This window comes from Triticum dicoccoides, chromosome 3B (assembly GCF_002162155.2).
Source record: "Triticum dicoccoides isolate Atlit2015 ecotype Zavitan chromosome 3B, WEW_v2.0, whole genome shotgun sequence".
Taxonomy (NCBI): Eukaryota; Viridiplantae; Streptophyta; class Magnoliopsida; order Poales; family Poaceae; genus Triticum; species Triticum dicoccoides.
In genome coordinates, this window is record NC_041385.1 from 726482692 (window position 1) to 726507835 (window position 25144).

General features: G+C 48.7%; 3 protein-coding genes across 3 annotated transcripts; 1 reads left to right on the top strand and 2 right to left on the bottom strand.

Annotated features, from left to right (window-relative positions):
• The first annotated feature begins 11125 nt into the window (after window positions 1–11125).
• LOC119278115 lies at window positions 11126–14291 on the top strand. Its single transcript, XM_037559474.1, has 2 exons — window positions 11126–11607; window positions 12444–14291. The coding sequence occupies exons 1-2, from the start codon at window positions 11348–11350 to the stop codon at window positions 13837–13839; spliced, it is 1656 nt and encodes a 551-aa protein (XP_037415371.1). The 5' UTR covers window positions 11126–11347; the 3' UTR covers window positions 13840–14291.
• A 3549-nt stretch (window positions 14292–17840) lies between these two features.
• LOC119278116 lies at window positions 17841–18733 on the bottom strand. Its single transcript, XM_037559475.1, has 2 exons — window positions 18455–18733; window positions 17841–18372 (listed from the first exon to the last, which is right to left on the bottom strand). Exons 1-2 carry the CDS (start codon window positions 18524–18526, stop codon window positions 18088–18090), a joined length of 357 nt encoding a protein of 118 aa, XP_037415372.1. The 5' UTR covers window positions 18527–18733; the 3' UTR covers window positions 17841–18087.
• A 966-nt stretch (window positions 18734–19699) lies between these two features.
• Window positions 19700–24450, bottom strand: LOC119278117 (zinc finger CCCH domain-containing protein 12-like). Its single transcript, XM_037559476.1, has 7 exons — window positions 24183–24450; window positions 23596–23756; window positions 22885–22947; window positions 22172–22291; window positions 21778–22074; window positions 21034–21360; window positions 19700–20161 (listed from the first exon to the last, which is right to left on the bottom strand). The coding sequence occupies exons 1-7, from the start codon at window positions 24331–24333 to the stop codon at window positions 19973–19975; spliced, it is 1308 nt and encodes a 435-aa protein (XP_037415373.1). The 5' UTR covers window positions 24334–24450; the 3' UTR covers window positions 19700–19972.
• Between the last annotated feature and the right edge of the window lie 694 nt (window positions 24451–25144).

Consider the following 25144-nt stretch of genomic DNA (forward strand, 5'->3'; position numbering starts at 1 on the left):
AACACACTTTGATGTGTGCAGTCCAATGAGTGCTGAGGCATCCAGTGAATATCATTATGTTTTACTTCACAGATGATTTAAGTAGATACTGTATATTTACTTGATGAAACACAAGTCTGAATTATTGAAGGGTTCAAGTAATTTCAGAGTGAAGTTGAAGGTCATTGTGACAAGAGGATAAAATGTCTATGATATGATCATAGAGATGAGTATCTGAGTTACGAGCTTTGGCACACAATTAAGACATTGTGGAAATTGTTTCACAATTAATACCGCCTGGAACACCATAGTGTGATGGTGTGTCCGAACATCATAGTTGCACCCTATTGGATATGGTGCGTACCATGATATCTCTTATCGAATTACCACTATCGTTCATGGGTTAGGTATTAGAGACAAGCACACTCACTTTAATAGGGCACCACGTAATTCCATTGAGACGACACCGAACTATGGTTTGGAGAAACCTAAGTTGTTGTTTCTTAAAAGTTTGGGGCTGCGACGCTTATGTGAAAAAGTTTCAGGTTGATAAGCTCGAACCCAAAGCGGATAAAATGCATCTTCATAGGACACCCAAAACAGTTGGGTATACCTCCTAATTCAGATCCTAAAGCAATAGGGATTGTTTCTTGAATCGGGTCCGTTCTCGAGGAAAGGTTTGTCTCGAGAATTAAGTGGGAGGATGGTGGAGACTTGATGAGGTTATTGAACCATCACTTCAACTAGTGTGTAGCAGGGCACAGGAAGTTGTTCCCGTGACGCCTACACCAATTGAAGTAGAAGCTTATGATAGTGATCATGAAGTTTCGGATCAAGTCACTACCATACCTCGTAGGGTGACAAGGATGCGTACTACTTCAGAGTGGTACGCAATCCTGTCTTAGAGGTCATGTTGCTAGACAACAATGAACCTACGAACTATGGAGAAGCGATGGTGGGCCCAGATTCTGACGAATGGCTCGAGGCCATAAAAATCCGAGAAAGGATCCATGACTTTGCAAGAACTACTTGATGGTCGTAAGGCTATTGGGTACAGATGGATTTTAGAAGAAGACAGACAATGATGGTAAGTATCACCATTAAGAAAGCTCGACTTGTCGTTAAGATGTTTTCCGACAAGTTCAAGGAGTTGACTACGATGAGACTTTCTCACTCGTAGCGATGCTAAGAATCTGTTGGGATTATATTAGCAATTACTGCATGATTTATGAAATCTTGCAGATAGGATGTCAAAACATTGTTTCCTCGACGTTATACTTGAGGAAAGGTTGTATGGGATACAACCAGAAGGTTTTGTCAATCCTGAAAGACGCTAATAAGTATGCAAAGCTCCAGCAATCCTTCTTAGGACTGGAGTAAGCATCTAGGAGTTGGAATGTACGCTTTGATGAGATGATCAAAGATTTTGGGTTTATACAAAGTTTGTGAGAAACTTGTATTTCCAAAGAAGTGAGTGGGAGCACTATAGAATTTCTGATGAGTATATGTTGTTGACATATTTATGATCATAAATGATGTAGAATTTTCTATAAAGCATATAGGGTTATTTGAAAAGTGTTTTTCAATGGAAAACCTGGATTAGGCTACTTGAACAATAAGCATCAAGATCTATAAGATAGATCAAAATGCTTAATAATACTTTCAAATGAGCACATACCTTGACATGATCTTGAAGGTGTTCAAGATGGATCGGTCAAAGAAGGAGTTCTTGCCTGAGTTGTAAGGTATGAAGTTAAGAGTTAAAGCTCGACCACGGCAGAAGAGAGACAAAGGACGAAGGTCGTCCCCTACGCTTCAGACGTAGGCTCTATAGTATGCTATGCTGTGTACCGCACCGGAAGTGTGCCTTGCCATGAGTCAGTCAAGGGGTGCAAGAATGATCCAGGAACGGATCATTGGACAGCGGTCAAAATTATCCTTAGAGGAATAAGGAAATGTTTCTCGATTATGGAGGTGATAAAGAGTTCGGCGTAAAGGGTTACGTCGATGCAAGCTTTAACACCTATCCGAATGACTCTGAGTAGCAAACCAGATACGTATAGTGAAGCAACCATTTGGAATAGCTTCAAGTGGAGCATGGAAGCAGCATTTACAATATGACATAGAGAATTGCGAAGTACATATGGATCTGAATGTTGCAGAATCGTTGACTAAAACCTCTCTCACAAGCAAAACATGATCAAACCCCAGAACACATTGAGACTTAATCACATGGTGATGTGAACTAGTTTAGACACTAGTAAACTCTTTGGATGTTGGTCACATGGCGATGTGACCTGTCTGTTTTAATCACATGGCGATGTGAACTAGATTATTGACTCTAGTGCAAGTGGGAGACTATTGGAAATATGCCCTAGAGGCAATGATAAATTAGTTATTATTATTATATTTCCGTGTTCATGATAATCGTTTATTACCCATGCTATAATTGTATTGATAGGAAACTCAGATACATGTGTGGGTACATAAACAACACCATGTCCCTAGTAAGCCTCTAGTTGACTAGCTCATTGATCAACATATGGTTACGGTTTCCTGACCATGGACATTGGATGTCGTTGATAACGGGATCACATCATTTGGATAATGATGTGATGGACAAGACTCAATCCTAAGCCTAGCACAAAGATCGTAGTTCGTATGCTAAAGCTTTTCTAATGTCAAGTATCATTTCCTTAGACCATGAGATTGTGCAACTCCCGGATGCCGTAGGAATGCTTTGGGTGTACCAAACGTCACAACGTAACTGGGTGGCTATAAAGGTGCACTACAGGTATCTCCGAAAGTGTCTGTTGGGTTGGCACAAATCGAGACTGGGATTTGTCACTCCGTGTAAACGGAGAGGTATCTCTGGGCCCACTCGGTAGGACATCATCATAATGTGCACAATATGACCAAGGGGTTGATCACGGGATGATGTGTTACGGAACGAGTAAAGAGACTTGCTGGTAACAAGATTGAACAAGGTATCGGGATACCGACGATCGAATCTAGGGCAAGTACAATACCGCTAGACAAAGGGAATTGTATACGGGATCGATTGAGTCCTTAACATCGTGGTTCATCCGATGAGATCATCGTGGAACATGTGGGAGCCAACATGGGTATCCAGATCCCGCTGTTGGTTATTGACCGGAGAACGTCTCGGTCATGTCTGCATGATTCCTGAACTCGTAGGGTCTACACACTTAAGGTTCGATGACGCTAGGGTTATAAAGGAAGTTTGTATGTGGTTACCGAATGTTGTTCGTAGTCCTAGATGAGATCCCGGACATCACGAGGAGTTCCGGAATGGTCCGGAGGTAAAGATTTATATATGGGAAGTCCTGTTTTGGTCACCGGAAAAGTTTTGGGTTTTATCGGTAATGTACCGGGACCACCGGGAGGGTCCGGGGGGTCCACCAAGTGGGGCCACCGGCCCCGGAGGACTGCATGGACCAAGTGTGGGAGGGGACCAGCCCCAGGTGGGCTGGTGCGCCCCCCCCCACAAGGGCCCAAGGCGCCTAGGGTTGGGGGAGGGGGCGCACCCACCTAACTTGGGGGGCAAGTTTCCCCTCTCCCCCCCTTGGCCGCCACCCTAGATGGGATTGGGGGCAGCCGCACCCCTTGGGGTGGAAACCCTAGATGGGGTGCACCCCCCTCCCTCTCCCCCTATATATACTTGAGGGTTTTGGGGCTGCCAACACATGAGTTTCTCTTCCTCTTGGCGCAGCCCTACCTCTCTCCCTTCTCCTCTCCCGCGGTGCTTGGCGAAGCCCTGCAAGATTGCCACGCTCCTCCACCACCACCACGCCGTTGTGCTGCTGCTGGACGGAGTCTTCCTCAACCTCTCCTTCTCTCCTTGCTGGATCAAGGCGTGGGAGACGTCACCGGGCTGTACGTGTGTTGAACGCGGAGGTGCCGTCCGTTCGGCACTAGGATCTCCGGTGATTTGGATCACGACGAGTACGACTCCTTCAACCCTGTTCTCTTGAACGCTTCCGCTTAGCGATCTACAAGGGTATCTAGATGCACTCTCCTTCCCCTCATTGCTGGTTTCTCCCTAGATAGATCTTGGTGACACGTAGGAAAATTTTGAATTTTTGCTACGTTCCCCAACACCCCCGGCCTCGAGGACGGCCTCCTCATAGGCCAGGAGAAAGGCCAGCGGGTCAGCCGTGCCGTCGTAGCGGGGCGGCATCTCTCACTTGAACTTGTTCGGCCATTGCACCTGTCGCAGGGCGTCCTAGTGCTGGTGCTGGCGACCGGAGCGGGCGGTGCACTGCCCATCATGAGGGCGAGCCGCGGCGTTGGCGGAGAGCGGGTTGGTGGAAGGGAAAACTCCGGCGCACCCCTACCTGGCGCGCCAAATGTCGGATTTCGGGTTCCGGCAGACCCTCAAGGTTCGAACTCTGGGGTGCACGCGGAGATCACACCCCCTGCCTACCCATGTCTCGTCGCCTCACAATATCTAAAGTACACGAAGAACAACCCAAGGGACACGAGATTTATACTGGTTCAGGCCACCATTGTGGTGTAATACCCTACTCCAGTGTGTGGTGTGGTGGATTGCCTCTGGGGCTGTTGATGAACAAAACAAGGAAGAACTGCCTCGCGAGGGGAGGAGCTCTTACGGTGGTGTTGGCTAAGGTTCTACTCTCTGGTTGATCTCCAGATCAGATGCCGATTCTCTAGATGCCTCTACCCTGGGGGTGGCTAGTCCTATTTATAGGCGGAGGCCCTGGGCCTCTTCCCAAATATTGAGCGGGAAGGGAGCCAACAATTGGCCATTTTGAAGGGGAACATCTAGTACACTTATCCTGACTAAAGTCGGTCCTCGCTTGCCAAAGACTCTGTTGGTGACGCCGGCTTGGGCTCCACGATGACCTCCATCCTACCGTTCTGCTGGTCTAGGTCTTGTTGCACCGAAATGGTTGCCTTTGCTTTATACTCTCGCCTACGCTTGCCCCCTTTGCACCAAAGAGGAAACAAGGACTCTGCGTAGGCCGGCGCCCGCCTGGCCTTGGTCGTCATGGCTTGCGTCATGAGCACCTTGCGAGGTACCCCCGCCTTGATCTCTCCGCCTCCTCGTGAGCCAGCCTGACGAGGCCGTGCCCGAGTAAGCCTCCTGTCGTCCGCCCCGCGAGGCTTGGCCCCTTGCGAGGGTCTTGAGCATACGTTGATGAAGATGGGCCGTACTGGGCCACTCCTGGAGCCACGCCGCAGGCCGCAGGCAGGCAAGTGTGGGTAGCCCCGTTCCCAGAACGTCGACAGTAGCTCCGTGCAGAGCATTGTAGACATAGAATATTTGCAAAATACATACGGCTCTGAATGTGACAGACCCGTTGACTAAACTTCTCTCACGAGCAAAACATGATCATACCTTAGTACTCTTTGGGTGCTAATCACATAGCGATGTGAACTAGATTATTGACTCTAGTAAACCCTTTGGGTGTTGATCACATGACGATGTGAACTATGGGTATTAATCACATACAGATGTGAATATTGGTGTTAAATCACATGGTGATGTGAACTAGATTATTGACTCTAGTGCAAGTGGGAGACTGAAGGAAATATGCCCTAAAGGCAATAATAAAGTTATTATTTATTTCCTTATTTCATGATGAATGTTTATTATTCATGCTAGAATTGTATTAACCGGAAACATAATACTTGTGTGAATATATAGACAAACATAGTGTCACTAGTATGCCTCTACCTGACTAGCTCGTTAATCAAAGATGGTTATATTTCCTAACCATGGACAAAGAGTTGTCATTTGATTAACGGGATCACATCATTAGGAGAATGATGTGATTGACTTGACCCATTCTGTTAGCTTAGCACTTGATCGTTTAGTATGTTGCTATTGCTTTCTTCATGACTTATACATGTTCCTATGACTATGAGATTATGGAACTCCCGTTTACCGGAGGAACACTTTGTGTGCTACCAAACGTCACAACGTAACTGGGTGATTATAAAGGTGCTCTACAGGTGTCTCCGAAGGTACTTGTTGGGTTGGCGTATTTCGAGATTAGGATTTTGTCACTCCGATTGTCGGAGAGGTATCTCTGGGCCCTCTCGGTAATACACATCACTTAAGCCTTGCAAGCATTGCAACTAATGAGTTAGTTGCGGGATGATGTATTACGGAACGAGTAAAGAGACTTGCCGGTAACGAGATTGAACTAGGTATTGATATACCGACGATCGAATCTTGGGCAAGTAACATACCGATGACAGAGGGAACAACATATGTTGTTATGCGGTCTGACCGATAAAGATCTTCGTAGAATATGTGGGAACCAATATGAGCATCCAGGTTACGCTATTGGTTATTGACCAGAGACATGTCTCAGTCATGTCTACATTGTTCTCGAACCCGTAGGGTCCGCACGCATAAGGTTTCGATGACAGTTATATTATGAGTTTATGAGTTTTGATGTACCGAAGAAGTTCGGAGTCCCGGATGAGATCAGGGACACGACGAGGAGTCTCGAAATGGTCAAGATGTAAAGATCGATATATTGGACGACTATATTCGGACTTCGGAAAGGTTCCGAGTGATTCGGATATTTTTCGGAGTACCGGAGAGTTACGGGAATTCGCCGGGGAGTATATGGGCCTTATTGGGCCATACGGGAATAGAGGAGAGAGGCCAAAAGGAAGGAGGCGTGCGCCCCTCCTCTGGTCCGAATTGGACAAGGGGCGCAACCCCCTTTTCCTTCTTCCTGTCCCCCTCTTTCCTTCTCTCCTACTCCAACAAGGAAAGGAGGAGTCCTACTCCCGGTGGGAGTAGGACTCCCCCCTTGGCGCGCCCTCCTCCTTGGCCAGCCGCCTGTCCCCTTGCTCTTTTATATACGGGGGCAGGGGGCACCCCATAGACACAACAACAATTGATCTCTTGATCTCTTAGCTGTGTGCGGTGCCCCCCTCCATCATAGTCCTCCTCGATAATATTGTAGCGGTGCTTAGGCGAAGCCCTGCGACGGTAGAACATCAAGGTTGTCACCACGCCGTCGTGCTGACGGAACTCTTCCCCGACATTCTGCTGGATCAGAGTACGGGGATCGTCATTGAGCTGAACGTGTGCTAAAACTCGGAGGTGTCGTAGTTTCGGTGCTTGATCGGTCGGGCCGTGAAGACGTACGACTACGTTAACCGCGTTGTTCTAACGCTTCCGCTTTCGGTCTACGAGGGTGCGTGGACACACTCTCCCCTCTCGTTGCTATGCATCACCATGATCTTGCGTGTGCGTAGGAATTTTTTTGAAATTACTACGTTCCTCAACACATGCTATTGCAGTTAGTGAGTTTTCTTCATCTCAATCTCACCGGTTTATTCTCTGTGAATCACTACAAACTGCTGCTACACTAGTTTGTGTACCACCATTTCAATGGGATGAGAAACATACGTGGCCACCCTCATTTTCTCTGGATGTGGCAGCCAGTTTTGAGTTAAGTCAAACTCCGCAGCCGCCTGATCAATTATACGGGCAGAATAACAAGTGCAAATTCCTAGCTATGAGGGCATGTTTCATGTTTACACAGAGCAACAATAGCCAAGATATGATTCATGTCCTGCATATTTGGTCGTCGGCGCCAAACTTCCATAGTATTCAGTTCAGTTTACAACAAGGGCACTACTGTAGCTGCAAGCTTAAGTCTGAAAAGGATATAGTGATGCATACTTGCAGTATGAGTTTCAGTTTTGCATTACTGAAGATGCTCCAATCTCTATTTCTCAACCACTGCAGTGGACTATTGTCCGGTGGATCTTCTGTTTGTCTGTCGTTTCAGATGATACTTCTATGGGACATTGCACTGGAATTAATTTCATGAGCAAGTTGACTGGAGCTGATACAAGGTTGCAGAAAGTTATAGTTGCCATGGAGGAGCTCAAGCCCTGGCCCCCTTGGATGTTGTGCTTAATGACTCTGGCTTTCTCACAAAATGTGCATGATAGTCTGCACTGCAACCAGGCAGTAAGCTTCACACATGGTGTTGCTTCTTTTTCTATTGTTGAATGTTGTGTGCTCATCTCAGTTATCGCCGATCATACTGCTTCGTTACTTAAATTGACATCTACTGATGGAAGCCCGATATACTTGTTAGTCTGTGGTCTTGAGCTGATGACTGATGGCTTCTTGCAAGACAGTGTTAGCTCATGCCTCAGTTTCTGGGGCTCTAAAAAATTTCAATGGACAATTGCATGGTCAGTTAATGTCGAATGCTCTGCTATTGAGAGGGTCAGCCATAAATTTTTACTTGCAAGTGCTTCTGACTGGATGGTATGGAAGATTGTTCGGGTGCTCTGTTTAGTGAGTAACGATGAGGCCTACAATTCCCAATATTCAATATTTCCAAGAGTGACTATTTGGTCTACATTGGGTCAACCAAATGCATTGCTTCCAACTGTGGTTCCTGGTGTGCTAACTTTCCAAGCTTTGCAAATGACTTGGGATCTGGGTGAGATGCTTCTTAGAGTTCAGTTTGCAGTACAGACCCCTTGGGATCCTGGTGGTTTGACATGGAATCGGCTTGAGGGCAAGCCGAAAGTTATGGAGGGGGGATTGTCAGCATCCTCCCCTATCCTATCACATGGTCTAGACCTATCCTATTATATGGGCCAGATTACGAGCTGCTCCTGGGCTTGGACCGAAGCAGGAGAATGGGTTCGGTATGCTTTATCGACTCCATGGGATCCCGGTGGCGCTATTAAACATCGACTTGGGGGCAAGTCGAATCTTATGGGGGAGGGATTGTCAGCGACCTGGGCCTCAGCCGGGACCCAGCCCACAAGGAAGACATGGACTACATATACAAGGGAGGCAACTACATGCGAGTTGTCTTGGACGGAAAGGCCTTTGGCCTGGCTTGGTGAGGCGTGCTAGTTCCTTTGAAGCTCGTCTTCCTTCTCTGCTCTCCTTCTTCCTCTCAGTTCTCCTCTAAAATTCAAGAGTTGTAATCGAATCCATGGCTAATAGAGTGAATTGGTACTGAGATCCTCACATATTAGGTACTATTTGGTTGGTTAGGAGTTGCCTTGTCTATCTCACATAAAGTTATCAATAGTTGGTAAGAGCATCTCCAGCCGTTGAGCCCCCCAGGTGGCATTTTTTTGCCCCTTGGGGGGCTGCCGGCGGAATTTTTTGTCTAGGGTCGAGAAAACATCCACTCGTTGCCCTCCCACGCACCTCCGAACCGTCGAACCGGCTGGCGCTCATCTGCTCCTCCGTCAAGTTGCTGCTTCATCTGCATGTCGGACATCTGCACGTACGTCGGCGGCGGCACCACCATCGACGCCGCGAAGGGGTCCGCACCTAGCGCGGCGCTGCACATCCCCGGCGGTGCGAGCAGGGCAGCATGGGCACTCCGGGCGGCCGCAAGGCCACGCTGCTCGCGCTGCCGGAGAACGCCTACGTGTTCGCCGCCGCTGCGTGGTTATACATGGCCTCGAGGGTCATCATGTCGAGCCCGCCCCCTAGCATCGCGCGCTGGTTCGCGAGAGCGCTCGCCGACTCGACCAATGTCGTCTCCTACTCCGCCGATGAACATGCCGTCGAGGGTCGCATGTCGGCTCCGATCCGGCCGGGTTGCCATCGAACAGGGCCAGCGCGAGCTGCCGCCCGTGCTCTTCCCCAGACATGGCGTCCGCCTCCTCGTCGACCACGTGGGTTGTAATCAGCGGAGCCTCTGGCTCAGCATGCGCCGCCTCGCTGGCATCGTGCTCCTGCTCCACGGCAGCCGGCGGCTCCGCGGGCGCCGGAAGGGCCCTGGTGGCGTTCACGCCGTACTCCTCGACCTCTGGCTCCAGAGCATCATCGACCCGGCCGCCTCCGTCGTGGCCAGGAAGGACGGCCGGCACCAACAGCAGCCGCAGCACTACGCCATCATCGTCGGCACCATCTTCAGGAGCCGTAGCGGCCGCGTGACCTTCTGCGTGCAGCGCGACCCCGCCGTGCCACCCCGTTCCTCTTCGAGCTCTTCGTGCCCATGCAGTACCTCGCCAGCCCACGACTAGTGCGCAGCGTGCGCGCAACAACAGAGCCGGCCTGCTGCCCCAGCTCGCGCTCTCTCTCCCGGCCGCGGGCGATAGGGGCCGCAAGCGCGGAGCCGGCGGAGAGGACGCCCAAGTGGTGACCGCGCGCTCGCCGTCGCCACGCGCGGATGCTCCTGCTAGAGCCGCGCCATCCTCGCCTCTCGCCGCGCGCGCCGTGTGCACCGAGCGCGCCTCCACGCTCCGGTCCCGATACCGTCGCCTGCTCTGCCACGGCGTGCCTCGCTGGAGATGCAGGTGGGCGTCGGGGATGACGGTGTCGACGAGGACTGGACGCGCCACGATGGCTGCGGAGGAGGGCGAGCTGGAGAGGAGGCACGCGCGGTGACGGGAGGAAGAAAAGTGGGGAGAGAGAGAGACGAAAAGGTTGGGGAGAGAGAAGATATCTCACTGCAGGTGGGGCAACGCTTGCAAAACGACGAAATTAGCCCCCCAGGTGCCCCCAGCTTCCTGCGTTTGGGTTGCGGTTGCCGGCACCAGTTTTTGTTTTATCCGGCGAAAAAGGAGAGTTTGGGGTGACGAGTGGGAAGATTTTTGTCTGCCGGCGCGAGAAAAAGTGCCTGGGGGATTTACTGGGGGGCCGGCTGGAGATGCTCTAAGTCTTGGTATTGCCAATGGTATTGCCAATGCCAATATTTGACAATGCGCATTTGGCAAGCCAAATATCGGCAGCTGTATTCACCGCGGCGGCGACCATGGCAGGTAAGCTACGCCTGCGCGCTCGCCGACGGCCGGCCCCACCGGCGGGCGAACACGGGAACGTGGATGCGCTGGCCCCACCTGCCAATGTCAAGGGCAGTTAAGCGTGTCGGTGCGCGCAGCCAAAGCCCTCTTCCCCACCACCCCAACGAAAACCACAGCACACGCTGCACTACTCCTAATCGGGGACACCCTCACCTTCGCCACCAGCAAAACTACCCAGGGGCACTGTGTCGATTACCTGTGGGGCCAGCGCTAAACGGCCCCACCGGTCGGCCGGGGCGGGTGGGCCAGGGGAGGAGCCCGCGGCAGAAGGTGGCAGCGTGGTCGGCTTTAATACGAACCCCACCTCACTTCCCGGGTCTCTTTGCTGCCCTGTCTCGAGCTGAGTGAGAGAGAGAGAAGAGAAGGGAATCCCCAAGGGAAAAAAACAAAGCAGAGTAGCCAGTGGAAGAAGCAAGAAGGCGGCGTGCAGGTGCGGAGACCGACGCCGTCTGGCCCCGGGGAATGCGGCAGGGAGCAGGCGAGCGGCGACGGCAGCTGTAGCTTAGTCCAGGTGCTGGGATCAGAGGAGAGAGAGGGCGGTGGGCACGCTGCTGCATTGATGGGGGTGTGGAGGGAGGGGGCCGGGTGGTGCTTCTGCTCCGGCGGCGGAGGCCGCTCCGAGCGGGTCAAGGCGGCCATCTTCTCGGCCAAGGCCGCCGCGCTCGCCGCCGTCTGCGGCGGACACGGCACGGGACTCCTGATCCACCGGAACCTGCTGCTCACCACGCACGGCAACCTGCCCTCCGCCGCCGCCGCCGAGGACGCCGCCGACGCGCTGCTCGGCCACGCCCGCCTCGCCGCCCGACTCGTGCCCCACAGGTTCGTGCGTCCTCCTTCTCCCTCCCACCTCCCTTCCTGCTAGGCCACTAGCCTTAGCCGCCGCCTCGCTGAACCAAATCGCTGCATTTTAGTTTCATTTCTTACTGTGGATTTGTTCGGCTCTCCCGGCGATTATTGCGGACTGATTAGCTAAGATCCACGTCTCCGGCAGCAGCCGCTAGGCAGGGACCGGTCTACGTGGCGGATTTGTTGTTGGTGGTGGGATAGCTGTTGCTGCCGGTGATGATTAGCCGTAATGCGGCTGATTAGGAGCCAAATTCAACTGCTAGTGCGGTTTCTGTTAGTAGGTGGTTGGGAGTATGCGCTACTATCTTGTTGTAATCATGGTGATCACAAGGTGGAGTTGGAAAGTACTTCGTGCTGTTCTACGAACAATGGGGAGAGAGAAGTGTCATTAGTTGGATCCAAGCAAGGACGAGAGGAACATAGAAGCTTTCTTTTTGGGTACTATTTGAGGAACATCGAATTAATGTGATTTTGCGCGGTTGTTAGAGTTGTTTCGAATGTGTTTATTTTCTTCTCTGGAAAGGTTTTTCTTCAGGGACATGGCATTCAAGAAAAGTTGTGTCACGGGCAAGCAATAGTAGTAAGTGGTTGATGATAAAAAGCAGCAAGGTTGGAGTCATGAAAAGTTCAGAGTGTTAATTATTTTAATGTCAAGTCAGATCAACTTTGCTGCTCAGTAAACAAAGGGTTTTTCTGGACAGAGTTTCATGATTGGTTTTTAAGATGTGTGCTTTTTTGCTGTAGTATTTTGTTGTTTATAAGTAAATCTATCCCTACTTACATTCTTTTTGTAATGTTCATGTTTGCAGATTCTTCATAACCAGCTCGATTCTTGACCTTACGATAGTCGGTGTTGATTCTGCCGAGAATGACTCGACTTTGCAGGCTCAGCAACCTCACTATCTGAAAACATGCTGCAAACCAAGCCTAGATCATGGGAGTGTTGTTTACCTGCTGGGGCATACCGGGAAGAAGGAACTGGTGATCGGCGACGGGAAAGTAGTGATTGGCACGGATAACCTCATAAAGCTCTCCACAGATGGGGTGACATGGTGTCCTGGCTCTGCCGGTTTCGACGCCCAGGGGAACTTAGCTTTCATGATCTGTGACCCCATGAAGCTGGCCTCCTCCCCCACTGCAAGGTCATCTTCAGCATCCTCATCCTCATCACATTCATCGAAGAAGGATCAGCAAATGCAGTTCGGGATCCCAATATCGGTGGTCTGCGATTGGTTGTATCAGCATTGGCAAGGCAACCTGGATGAGGTTACCAAGCCAAAGTTACCTCTTGTTAGACTGATGTCCAGCAGAAGCGATCGCTCAAGCTCCTCCTTCACTCGTCGCAATGTGTTCAAGCCTGCGGATGACGATAATGATGATGCATCAGTTACTTCAAAGATGACTGCAAAGCCCAAATACCAGCAGGGGTCAGGTAGCTCAGCCAATGCAAGGATTTCTCATGATGCAAATCCTCTGGTTGATCTACGGACCAACAATGAGCAGGGGATTTCAACTCCAGAAATATACGAATCACCGAGGGGTAGTTCTTGTCAGGGTCACCAGGATCCTGCACCAGTACAACTCCTGGACATCAACTTCCCAGCTAAGGTTCCCAAGACTATTTTTCTACCACTGCCCTTGAAACAAATGCTTTCCGAGGAGAACAATGCGGACACATCGAAGGCGAAACCCAGGAATCCATCCAGAGAGAATCACTTTCCAGCAGGCCTGATATGGCACCGTAATGGCGAGGCAGATTCTAGGGATCCTCCGGTTGCTCTTATGGAGGACTGTAGCAGTGAGGGGCAGTCGAGCTCGTCACCTGCTGAGCGATCGCGGTACAGACATCAAGACCAGTTCAGCAGCGAGGAGGAGACAATGTACTCGGCCGAAACCATGGAGAGCACAAACATTCCAAGCTCCAGGGAGAAGCACGTCGGGAGGAGCCAGAGCTGCGTCAACTACAGCAGGTGGAGCTCTCCGAGGAAACCGTCGATGATTCAAACCGGGACCTTGAGGAAGCAGCACACGCTGATCCCTGTGCGGAAGACGCACTCGCAGAGCACGTCCCTGCCGCAGAGGAGTCATGACTACTTGAGCCCGACGGTCTCCTCGGCCATGAAGAAGAGGAACTCCATGGAGCTGCAACAGCCCCCAAAGCCCCGTCGGATCATCGTCCAGTCTTCTCCGAAATGGATGTTCTGAAGGTTTGCTCTCTTTTTAGTTTTCCAGGAGGAAATGAACTGATGGCGCCGCGTCGGCATGGCCATTTTGGAGGTCTGTTGCTCCCTTGTTTTCTCCGGGGAAGCTCGTCAGCGAGCCGATGATTTCTTCGTTGTGTTTCTTCTCTCTAGAGTTGTGTGCTTGTGCAGAATGACTTGGACAAATAAAAGGTTAAAGAAAAAGAAAAGTTCGACGGAAAGGATAGTGGACCATATACCCTGGATGGAGGTGTCAAGTGTGAGCTGTTGAAATGCCATGTGTTTTCGTGTGCAGACAGTCTGGACATGTACTCATGTAGTAGCATCTAGCTTGACTCTTTTTTCTTTTTTGTTTTGAGTGAGAAAATCTAGCTTGACTCTTGATTGTACCACTTTTAACAGAATGACTATCAGTTCTTTTGCCCAAGATACGGCAGTAGCTCTGTATTGACTTCACATGGGATTGATGCCTGCCTACCATTTTTGTTTGCTTCTACCTAAATTATGGATTAGAACTCCAGGTGGACTAAAGAACCTCCAAGTAGGATTCTTTCACCCGTCTGAAGCTGGTGCTTCTGCGGATCTGAATAATACTGTTGTTGAGCCTGAAGAATATGCTTCCTGTCAGGTTTTCCGGGCGCCAACATTTTCTTTTTGACGGGCTGAATTTATTGTACAACTGATTTTGTGTTGCTGATATGATATGTTTGCGCTTTCTATCAAAGCATGGGACACACAACTTTATGCTTTCTTGAGAAAAAAATTATAATGAACATGTTTATGCGTAAAAATCGAGTTTTTTTTTTATCAAAAGGGGTTCCCCCTGCCCCATTTCATTGCCAATGAGGCAAGAAAAACAGCATCCAACTGTTCACAGCGCTCGGGATCAGCCAAAGTAGCTGAGCATTGAAAAACCAACTTGAGTATTCCCAGAGAAGAGAGAGCTTGCTTGTGTACGCGTAGCGTTTGGGTGTTTTTCTTCCCGTTCACAGATTTCTCAGGGATCATGGCTGAGAAATGCCTGGCCGAAAGAGGCTATGGGGCTTATCACGCACCACTGGCTGGCGAGTGGCGAAGGTTGTCGCTTCCAGTTGTGAAGACGAAATGGGAGGCAAACGCTGCAGCTCCCCTATCCTATGTTCTGTTCATGAATCATGACAGGCAGCATAACATGCATCCCCTAGTCTGTCTATCCAAGAACTGAAATTAGTCCCCTTGAACTTAAGCCAGAGAAGGTCATAAACCACATGGTTAACGGGACCAGAATCTCGACGGCTCCAACAGTTTTTGTCTCTCGGAAAGGGGGTCGACGACGGCCTCTGCATGACTGAGATGCACATGACCATCTTTGTTTCGAGGGCTCGAGCATGCTGGAATGCTTGGATCGCAGCCAGGCTTGACCGGCGAATCCATCCATCCCACTCAACACATGCGTCCGCATTGCCATGAGCTAGTGTTTCGCCACTGGTAATCACTCATGCCTTGCCGCACATGGAGATGGAGACGGAGAGGTCGGCGCCCTATCTGTCCGTCCCGCAAGGAAGCAACATGGGGCTGGCGTAATAAACGTCGCCCAATAATTCGCAGGACCGACCGATCATCATTTACATACGTGTTCAGCTCCAGCTCAGCCACGTTCATCTCTGAGACGATGCACCCCGCCGCAGCCATACATCGCTGCTATCATTTCGCACACACATATACTAAGCATGTAGATAAGTAGTGATCTAAACGCTCTTATATTTCTTTACAGAGAGAGTACTATACTGAACACAAAGGCAAGGCGCGCTTCCACCGAGTTATTCCAAAAGTGGGGGAAAACCACTTTTTCTTTTCCCCTCTGAAAAATCGATTTTGCGTGCTGATTTTTCAGCGTTAGATGGTGAAAAGATCACTTAGACAGTCATGGCCCTTCTCTTCAGAAATAGAATGAGACTGCATGCTGGAGATGCAACAGGGAGAGGTGATGGTCTAATGATGGATGTGAGAAGAACATGCAAGTTGATGCACTTGTACCTCTACCACTGAAATGTGGGTGAAAAGCTGTTATGCATGTTGATGGCCAAACTCGAAGATTGGCACGTGACGTGGGCGCTACCTTTTGTATGCATTGCAACTCGCCCTCACCTATGATGAACAGCGCGATCAGTAAAGTAGGTTATTGGCATGTTCCCAAGTCCCAGCCCTACCTTACCTTTCATTGCACAAATCGAATGCCCCCATCATATGCTGAAAAACGACACAAAAAATGTGGAAAGGCGCAAACCCCGTGCGTGGAACTGACTTTTTAACAACATCTAATCAGTGTTTGTGTTTGCCTCAGGGAGAATCGTTACGAAGCAACTGAATGTCTGAAACAGACTGCGACCGAAGGCAACACGGAGAGAACTACACAGATATACACTGAACACAAAATGCACGCTTTTGCCTCCGGCAATCAATCGTAGGTACAGCAGCCAATTAACAGCAACAGAAATGCGCCGAGCGCTGGAGGAAATGAAAATGATGGATTCAACCTTGATTGAGGCATAAGAAAGAATGAGAAGGAGGAATTCAAGATCGGATCTGAGACAAAACTCACTTTCCCCCCTCTACAAAATCACCTTTGCATGCTACCTTTTCAGCCTTAGCTAGTCAAAAGTCACTTCACAATCAATCAATCAATCATAGTCACTCTCTTCAGAACAAGAGAACATGCAGGAGAGTAGGAAACACACACAACCAAGGAGAACAAGTGATGGCCTGATGATGGTTGATACACTCCTACTCAATAATCACAGATGGGGAAGTAAAGCTTTGATGACCACGGGAAGATTAGCACGTGAGCTACCTTTTGGTATCTAACTCAACATCACCTATGCACAGCACAAGCAGTAAAGTAGGCCATTGGCATGTCCCTAACCATACCTTTTGTTTGCGTAAATGTGAACAGACAGCAAACCCAGAATAACAAAATACGAAGTGTTTGCAGAAAAATGTGTAAATGTAGCAAACTCGGAGTAACATCATATAAAGTGTTTGCCTTCGGAGTAGCATGATAGCATCGCAACCCAGCTGAATGTCTTTGAACAGATAACAATCAAACTCAACACATTCTGCGCAACTTTTGATGACACACTTTGGATTAAAGAACAGAATATGCTTAGTAACTTACTGTAGAAACAAGTACTGCATGTGATGCATGTCTATGTGCATTATGTTTTAATTTGTTCAAAAGTAGAAGCTACATGTCCACTCGTCCAGGTTTGAAGCTACAAATCTAAAAGGTGAAACTATAAGTTAGTGAAATAGCGTGTTCTTTACTCCCTCCGTCCCGAAATGTAAGACGTTTTTTGAGACTGTGATAGCATCAAAAAGTGTCTTATATTTTGGGACAGAGGGAGTAGATAATAACTAAACTGTGTGCAGTAGAATGAATGTCTGATAATAAACAACCAGTGTTTGTCATGAAAACTTCAAGTTCTATTAAAACAACTGCAAGGCTTTTTTTAGCCTAAATATAGGATGCTGCCTACTGAATTCACAAAAGCTGGAGCCCAACTAGGCTTCCTTAAAGGTCCGTAAAGGAGCAGACAATGTGTTAAACTACACAAAAAAAGGTCAACTTCTACAGTTCTAAAATTGCCACAAAATAAATCAAGGCTACGGTGACAGATGTACATAGTACTGAACCCATGACACTTTGCGTAACAAAATTGTGAAGCAATAGATCTTCAGAAGGTGCTAAGAGGAGTTGCATAGAGTGGATCGATCCAACACAACGCACACTAATTAATAAGAATATCTGCAGGCATGTATAAATGGTTCGACTATGAAGAAGAAGAAGAACACAGCCTTCTAAATGCCCTGTGCAGTTCAGTTTTACTGAATCATTGGAAATAGATAGAGACACAAGAGGTACCGAGCATTTAAAGGGAAGGTACTGAATCTCCGCGCTATTAACTAATCTATATATCAAGAGAAAGCACGCGACGAATCACGCAACCATGAGAGGAAACAGAGCAATGTCTCCAATTCACCAACTCTTTGCTAATAACCAACCAATTCCATCGAGAGGTAGCAGCTACACCATATACTTAATAACAATTCGGTAGCAAAATGGCTATAGGGCTAAAACAATAACAAATCGGCAAGCATTCGGGTTGGGGGAACTCTCATGCTATCATGTCGTTTTTTCCCCCACCCTCATCACTCTAAAATACTTACTATCGCTCTCAACATTACCCTCATTCATCACACTCGGCAGCAGAGCTCAGACGTTGCAGTGGAGGCAGTCGCATGACCTGGGCGTGAAGGAGCAGAATCCGAAGGGGCGGTTGGGGATGTTGCAGTTGATGGCGTAGCAGCACGGGGAGAGGACGCAGACGCCCCTGGGCCCGCCGCAGCAGGTGCAGGGCGCGCAGAGCTGGAAGCTCCCCAGCCGCCGCCGCGTCTCGTTCAGCACCACCCCGCTGAACCCCGACCCCCCAGCCGGGGCCATCGGCACCATGCGCACCGCCGCCTGCTCGGACCCCGCTCCCGCCGCATCCGGCACCTCCTGCGCGCGCGTAGAGCAGACAGGCAATGTCAGGGCCAAGATTCGCGGAATTGGGCGGGACAAGAGGAAGAGGAAGGCTTACCGGTGAAGAGTGGGCGGCCGCGGCGAGGAGGAGGAGGAGGAGGAAGAGCAGCTTGGGCATGGAGGCGGGCATCCTCGGTCGGTCGCCGGCCGGAGCGGGGATTTGGACTGTGCAGCGGGCGGGGAGGGCTGGGCTGGGGTGGGGAGTGAGGTCCTCTTCGGGGGAAGTGGCAGTAGCCGACGACGGACGACTTGGGATGGATGGCGAGATCTCGTCTCGTAGAAAGGCAGAGGCTACGGTAGTACACTCGGTGGCTGCCGTCACGCCCGTCGTCACCCCGTCGCCCGCCGGGTGGGCGCCGCACCGAGTGGACGCTGGTAGAAAACACGAGTGGCAGTAGTAAATAATACGCACATGATGTGCCGGTGCCGGCCCGTGTTGAAATCGCGCGCCCCCCGTCGACTTCGGCGCGTTCATACTCACTCGAGATCTTCGAGTGCCTATGATAATTGCTCCTGATCCGCCTGCCTAGGAATAGGATCTCGATGTGGACGAGGCTGATGGGTCACTGGGATGGCTGGCGGTGCTCGCGTCGTTGGCAGATGATGATTCTGTTTTCAATCCTGTTTGTTACAGGGAGATCGATCTTGCAAGAGCCTAGGACAAATTGACACTGTTGTTAAACCTGGACGGGCGGACGGACGGGCACCGGATCATCAGTCATCAGTCAGGAAATAAAAATCAGGCTTCTTCTGTTTGGAAAATTGTAGTACTGTCTAGTAGATCATTATCACAAGGGTCAAGAAGAAGAATGAAATTTGTGCGGCAGCTTTGAGAGGAAGTGCCGTATGGTTAGGACGATTCCACTGCTACTACTTACAAAAGAGAAGGTGGATGAGACCGACGATCGTGAGATGGAGGGCAATTCGGTTGCCACCACAATTTGGGGCAGGCATTTATGCGACACCCCCGCAACAAGAAAAGTGGTTGGACCAGGTTCGGCGCCTTATCATCATCATCGCCCCCCGCATTTAACCTGGGTCGTTGGGGGGACGGCCGGTTGCCTCACAAAACTTTCTCGGCAACAAGATGATGACGGCGATGCCACAACCGAATTCCGCGGCAAGTTTTGCTCTGCACCTCATTTTACCTCTACCCCCCTTCGCCCTGAGGTCAACAACGCCCAACCAGCACAGCACCCACTAACCAATGCCACTCAGCTTAGATCAACTACTAAATGCATGATGCAAACATATGATCCGCAGTAAAGAAAGAAAAGGATCACCTCTGTCAGGAAACCACTGATGAAGCAATGCCAACATTTCAACACTGCATTCAAGCATTATTTCATTCGGTAGCAAATGGCTTCTCCATCCATCCAAACACTGACCCGCATTAACAAAAATAACAACTGTACATCTCTGGTAGCAAACTCGATTTTTACAGAACTTGATTCCGGGGAGTTAGGGGGGAGAACATTCGCGGGGCGCGCCCGGGGGAGGGACGACAGCGAGCGCGATGGCTTTTATACATCATCGAGATCAATCAAGGTAGGGTCAAATGCCAGGGAGCCTTGCCTTAGGAGGCGTACGCAGACCCGGAGGGGGACTCCAGGAGACGCCGGGCCATGGGCGCGTTGGGCGACGCCGAGGCGGAGTAGCCGTACGCGTAGACCCCCATCGGAGCCGCCATCGGGTGGTCGAACTTGCAGTTTACGCCGAACTTGCAGATGCCATAGCGAGAATAGAACTTGCAGAGCTCTTCCCCCTGAAAATCTCGGAAAAAGATGTCGCGTCATGATACAGCAAAAGGTGCGCTGGGAACAGCAAAGATGAACTGGTGTTTGAGTAACTGCCACAAAATCGTTAGCTAAGCATATAAATTCAAGAGGAAGTAGCAGGTCGTGTCAACAATTAGCTAAGAACAATCCATTCAGTAGCTAAAGAAATACACCGTGTTAACCAAGTACGGACTAATAGCTGAACGGATGTACTTCCTCTGTTTTTACCAGATTTATAGAAAACAATGTGAAGATTCATAATAGCAAATATATATGATGTGAAAATATATTCAATGACAAATCTAATGACATTGATACGCTATTGTACATATTGATATTTTTTACTATAAACTAGGTCAAGCTTTACAAAGTTTGACTTAGGAAAAAGCTAATACACGGAGTAGATAAAAATGGAGGAAGTGCTCTACTTATCTCTTCCCTGTCAGATTGGCAGATTATAACAATGTTTTCATCTTTGTCTAGCATAGTGGAATTAGCACTGTGACTTCAACACTGAATTTGATGATAAAATAGTGTGTAACCAAGACAAGTATGGTTTAGTAAATTAACACAAGAGATTTTCTTGTTTGTAGAATTGCTCATCGACGTCAGGAAATATATGGTATTGCAGAATCAGTTGTGTAGCCAATAAACATGACAATTTATAAAGGAGCATCTTTGGTTCTACAATTCATCTCAAATCTGTACTCAGGGAAAGATGTGTAAATCAACTGCTTAACTAAGATTGTACCACAGTGGGATGATGAAGGTGGTACAACACTCAAAACATGTGCAAAAACTATAATGGACAATTGAGTTAAGGATAAGCAAAAACAGTGAAGGGATTCCGTATACTTACTGGGCGTAATGGAAGACCCATTGGGCTCAAGATACAGTCTGGGGGAGGCTGTGAACGCACACGGGGATGATGGAATTTGCAAACTGCACCAAATTTACAATCTCCAGTCTTTATGTAGTATATGCATTCCGGTTGATCAGGTCTCTCAGGAAAAACATTCTCTCTCTGCAGTGCATACTGAGGTGCAGGAAACGAACTGGATCTGTAGGGTGATTGCATTCCCTGATTTCCTGCACTGGCTTCACCTTGTCGGGAAGTTCCATAGTATTGTTGAGCCCCTGGAGACTGCAGTCGGCTCTCAGGAGATGAAACAGGTACCATTTGGCCCTTGAAAGATAAGAAAAAACACAAATATCAACCCTACATATAGACTCCAACATTTTTTTTACAGATTAGAGCTAAATCGCTGAAGTCAAATAAAATTATAGACCAAGCTGAGTGACAGCTTTCCAAGATGCTTATAGAATAGACTCCATTGCGACTGGATTTAATTATTTTCTTTGAGCATATCATTATTACAATAGCAATAGCAATTCAAGTAGCAACATAATGCAAGTATAAACAGGCCATATAAACAGAGCCATGACATAAAACAAAGGATCAAAGGATAAGTTAAAAGTTGAGACTTGAAACTGATGTATTTCTTAAGTTTTCCCCTGTTGGTCTAGGAAATAAACAGATAAACACATCATGACTAAGAGAAAATTCATTATATTGCATTACTATGAAATGAGATGATCTTACAGGATATGAGTTCCAGTTTGGTACTTGAACAAGACCCTGTGGTACAATCATCGGTGTATAGTTTGAAGGACTTTGCCATCTAGGGCTTGGAATGAAAGAACCTCTTGGATAAGTCCAGCTTGCCATTGTTCCAGTATAGGAATGTGGACCAGTGCTTCCAGAGTTATGTACAGGAGGATAAATAGGGGAACCACGTGAAGAAGCCACCGCACTGAAAATTTCTGGATGGTTAAATTTACATGTATTCCCATATTTACACTGTCCCGTTTTTAAGTAGTATGCACACTCCCTTTCATTCTACAACAAGAAAAAAGATTTCAGCTCAGTACAACATGAAGAAAAATATATAAAAGGATGGACAAATAAAATATTCTACTAACAGTAAACAACTAACCGGTCGAAGTGGATATCCCAATGTGTTTAGCTGCACCATTCCTGCGATTCCAGCCTTTTCTCTAGGGTGATGGAATTTGCACGTAGGCCCAAACTTGCATGTTCCAGTCTTCAGATAGTACTGCACGTAGGCCCAAACGTCAAGAAATTCTATCAGTTCGACACTTGTCCAGCAAGGCATAAAATGCTAAAATTATACTGCTTGTAGATTGCAAGGCCATGGGAACAAATAGTAATACCCTGTACTATTACAAAGGGCACTCCGAAATTGTGGTTATCATCCTGACAAACACTGAAGCTAAATCACCTAGAGGTTATTTTCTTGCTGTATGAGTACTTCTACAAATTCTTGTAACAGTTATCTTGAATGGTTTGGTTGTCACATGATAATCAATCCTTACAAGCAAGCACTGAAGAAAGAACTAGGAGAATTACAAATTACACAGTCCTCATATGAACCACAACTATTATTTTTTTCGACCTATATAAAAGCATCAACCAAATTTAAGACCCACATTTCTCCCCATGTTTTCACTAAGCATTTTTTAACAAGATAATAATTGCTCCAACGCATCACATAAGCAGAAAACAAGCCACACATGAGTATATGACACTGCTGATATTGTTAACCAAGGCAGCATGGCGTGAATCCAAGTAAAATCTATGACAAAACAACAGCTTCTGAAAGAACAAATGGTTCCTAAATATAATTACCTGACATTCAGGTTGTCCCACCCTCTCAGGATATTCTCCTTTCATTCTGGCAGAGGCAATAGCCTGACAATAAGCAGGTCAGTTAAGAAAAATGTGAGATGAAGCAACAACAATAAGTATATAAAGAGGTTTTACAGAAAATTGGCAGTTAGTACTGTAATGCCTCTAAGGAACAGGAATAATATGCAGCTCGCCGGGGGCAATCATGAATAATCCAAAAGAAAGTGGCATACTGGTGACAATTATCCAAAAGAAAAGTGGATTCTATGACACGTGACTAACATATAGCAAACTTTATCCAATGAAAATGGAAAAGTACAGGGAATCATAGACTAGTTGACCCTCACCAAGCTAAAAACTTTTTATCAAAACGTACTTACTGATGCTAGGATATTTATGTGCCTTCTTCGAATGAGAAAGCACTTAACTATCTAAAGGTGGTCATATGAATCATGATACTGAGCATTTTGCGCATTAATGATTTGCATTAAATTCGGTCAAAATTACTACATTTGACTCCACGGTGCAATAGGAACAAATCAACACAAGAAGTTTCCCTTCTACTAATTGCGTATTCATTTTACAGTCCTGCTTATGTACTACATGAGGACTGAACATATTGGAAAATGTACAAAACGTAACCCTGACGATTGTGAACATGTGACACAAAGCAGAATGGAAACAACAGCTGGGAGAGGTATGTTTAGTCACCGTATTCCTGTCCTGAGGGTGATTGAACCTGCAGCTCATGCCAAACCTGCACAATCCAGTCCTGAGGTAGTAGGTGCAGTCCGGTTCCCCTGGCCGCACAGGATATGGCCCAGATTGCATAGTGGCGCCGCTGCTCATGGCCATCTGCTGCCACATTCCCTCTGCATTGCACGCACACACAAAACTGATTAAAATCTAGATCAACAAGTTTGCGGATTGATTATTAAGCGCCAACAGAGTATCCACATTCTACAAGTAACAGCATGCAAAACATGGAAAGTAACAGCGTCGCGGTCTGACACGATCAATCACCCTCAAAAACCCCAATTCCGCGCCGACGGGGATATACGCAAAACGATAGCTTTAGTCACCGCCAAAATCCGCTGGGGTTACCACTCCCCGATCCATGGCAGGATACCGTGAGAACGCCCACTGATTCCGCAGAAAATTGCGGAGACAAAAAAGGTAAAGCCGAGCATCCGAGCTTAACCTACGGCGCGGAATTTAGCTTCCGATTATAACCCCAATTCCCCAAAACGGCCAGGGCGCTCGGGCGTGGCGGGGAGAGGAGCCACGGAAACCCTAACCTTCATAGAGAGCGTCAGGGTCGGGCGATGGCGGGTCGGCGGCCGCGGCGGTGGCCGTGGCGGGGGGCGGGGGAGGAGGAGGCGAGGGGGCGGCGGCGGAGGCCGTGACCGTCACCACCGCGGGAGCGGAGGCCCTTCCGGCTTCGTCCATCTTCGGCGAGCGGCTGGGTCGGCCATCACGCGATCGCGGCGGCGGCGGCGGCCATTGGGGGAGGGGCTCCGGCGAGTGATCGGTGGCGGTGTGTGCAGGATACAGAGGGAGAGAGAGGAGGCGCCCTGCCTGCCGCTGCCCCTTGTATTTATTTCTCCCCCTTTCTCTCGCTCTCTTTTTCGGTGCGCGGCCTGCTACGTGCACCCGCGCGTTGCACGCGCGCTGCCCGCTCACGCGATTATTCCCTTTTTCTACCCGGCGAAATTGCAGCGCTTTGCTTTTAAAATTATGATCACGGCAAGGGCATGGGAGAACAAAACGGCGAATTGTTAGATTTCCAAAAGAAAATTCAGGGCCATCTTTGCAACTGTGTTTTTACTATGTTGTGTTGGTTTCATCAACTTGAAAGGATGGAGCACTCGCTAATTTTGCAGCTAGGAGAGTGAAGGTAGTTTACTCACCGACTTTCATGTCTTGAATCTTCCGGTGATGAGTTTGCCCACGGACCCCGGTATTTATAACCATGTTCGATGGAAAGAACTTTGACAAGGGGTGGCGGACACGGCGCCGCTCGGTTGGGTTTATCCTTGGACTGACATTTACAGGTGTAGATAGAGATGACGGGGGTGTCGGTGGTGGGAAAGGCGATGGTCAATGGCGGTATTGAAGAAAAGGGGGTAGGTAGGGTGTGGGGCTAGCGAACGTTACGTCTGGTGAAGAAACCGAGAAGATGTCGACAAAAATGGTGAGTTGGAGATTTGCGTGCGACCGGTGGCGTGGGCTATGAGGAGATAGAAGATAACAGGCGAAA

Bases quoted from the DNA above. Each gene is read 5' to 3' on its own strand.
- LOC119278116 (XM_037559475.1), bottom strand. From the start codon at position 18,526: ATGCCCGCCTCCATGCCCAAGCTGCTCTTCCTCCTCCTCCTCCTCCTC. The intron at 18,373-18,454 runs GTAAGCCTTCCT...ACGCGCGCGCAG, and splicing joins CGGCCGCCCACTCTTCACCG to GAGGTGCCGGATGCGGCGGG.
- LOC119278115 (XM_037559474.1), top strand. From the start codon at position 11,348: ATGGGGGTGTGGAGGGAGGGGGCCGGGTGGTGCTTCTGCTCCGGCGGC. The intron at 11,608-12,443 runs GTTCGTGCGTCC...TCATGTTTGCAG, and splicing joins GCCCGACTCGTGCCCCACAG to ATTCTTCATAACCAGCTCGA.
- LOC119278117 (XM_037559476.1), bottom strand. From the start codon at position 24,333: ATGGACGAAGCCGGAAGGGCCTCCGCTCCCGCGGTGGTGACGGTCACG. The intron at 22,292-22,884 runs GTAATTATATTT...GCCTACGTGCAG, and splicing joins TGGGACAACCTGAATGTCAG to TACTATCTGAAGACTGGAAC. The intron at 20,162-21,033 runs GTAAGTATACGG...CGAGATTTTCAG, and splicing joins TGGGTCTTCCATTACGCCCA to GGGGAAGAGCTCTGCAAGTT.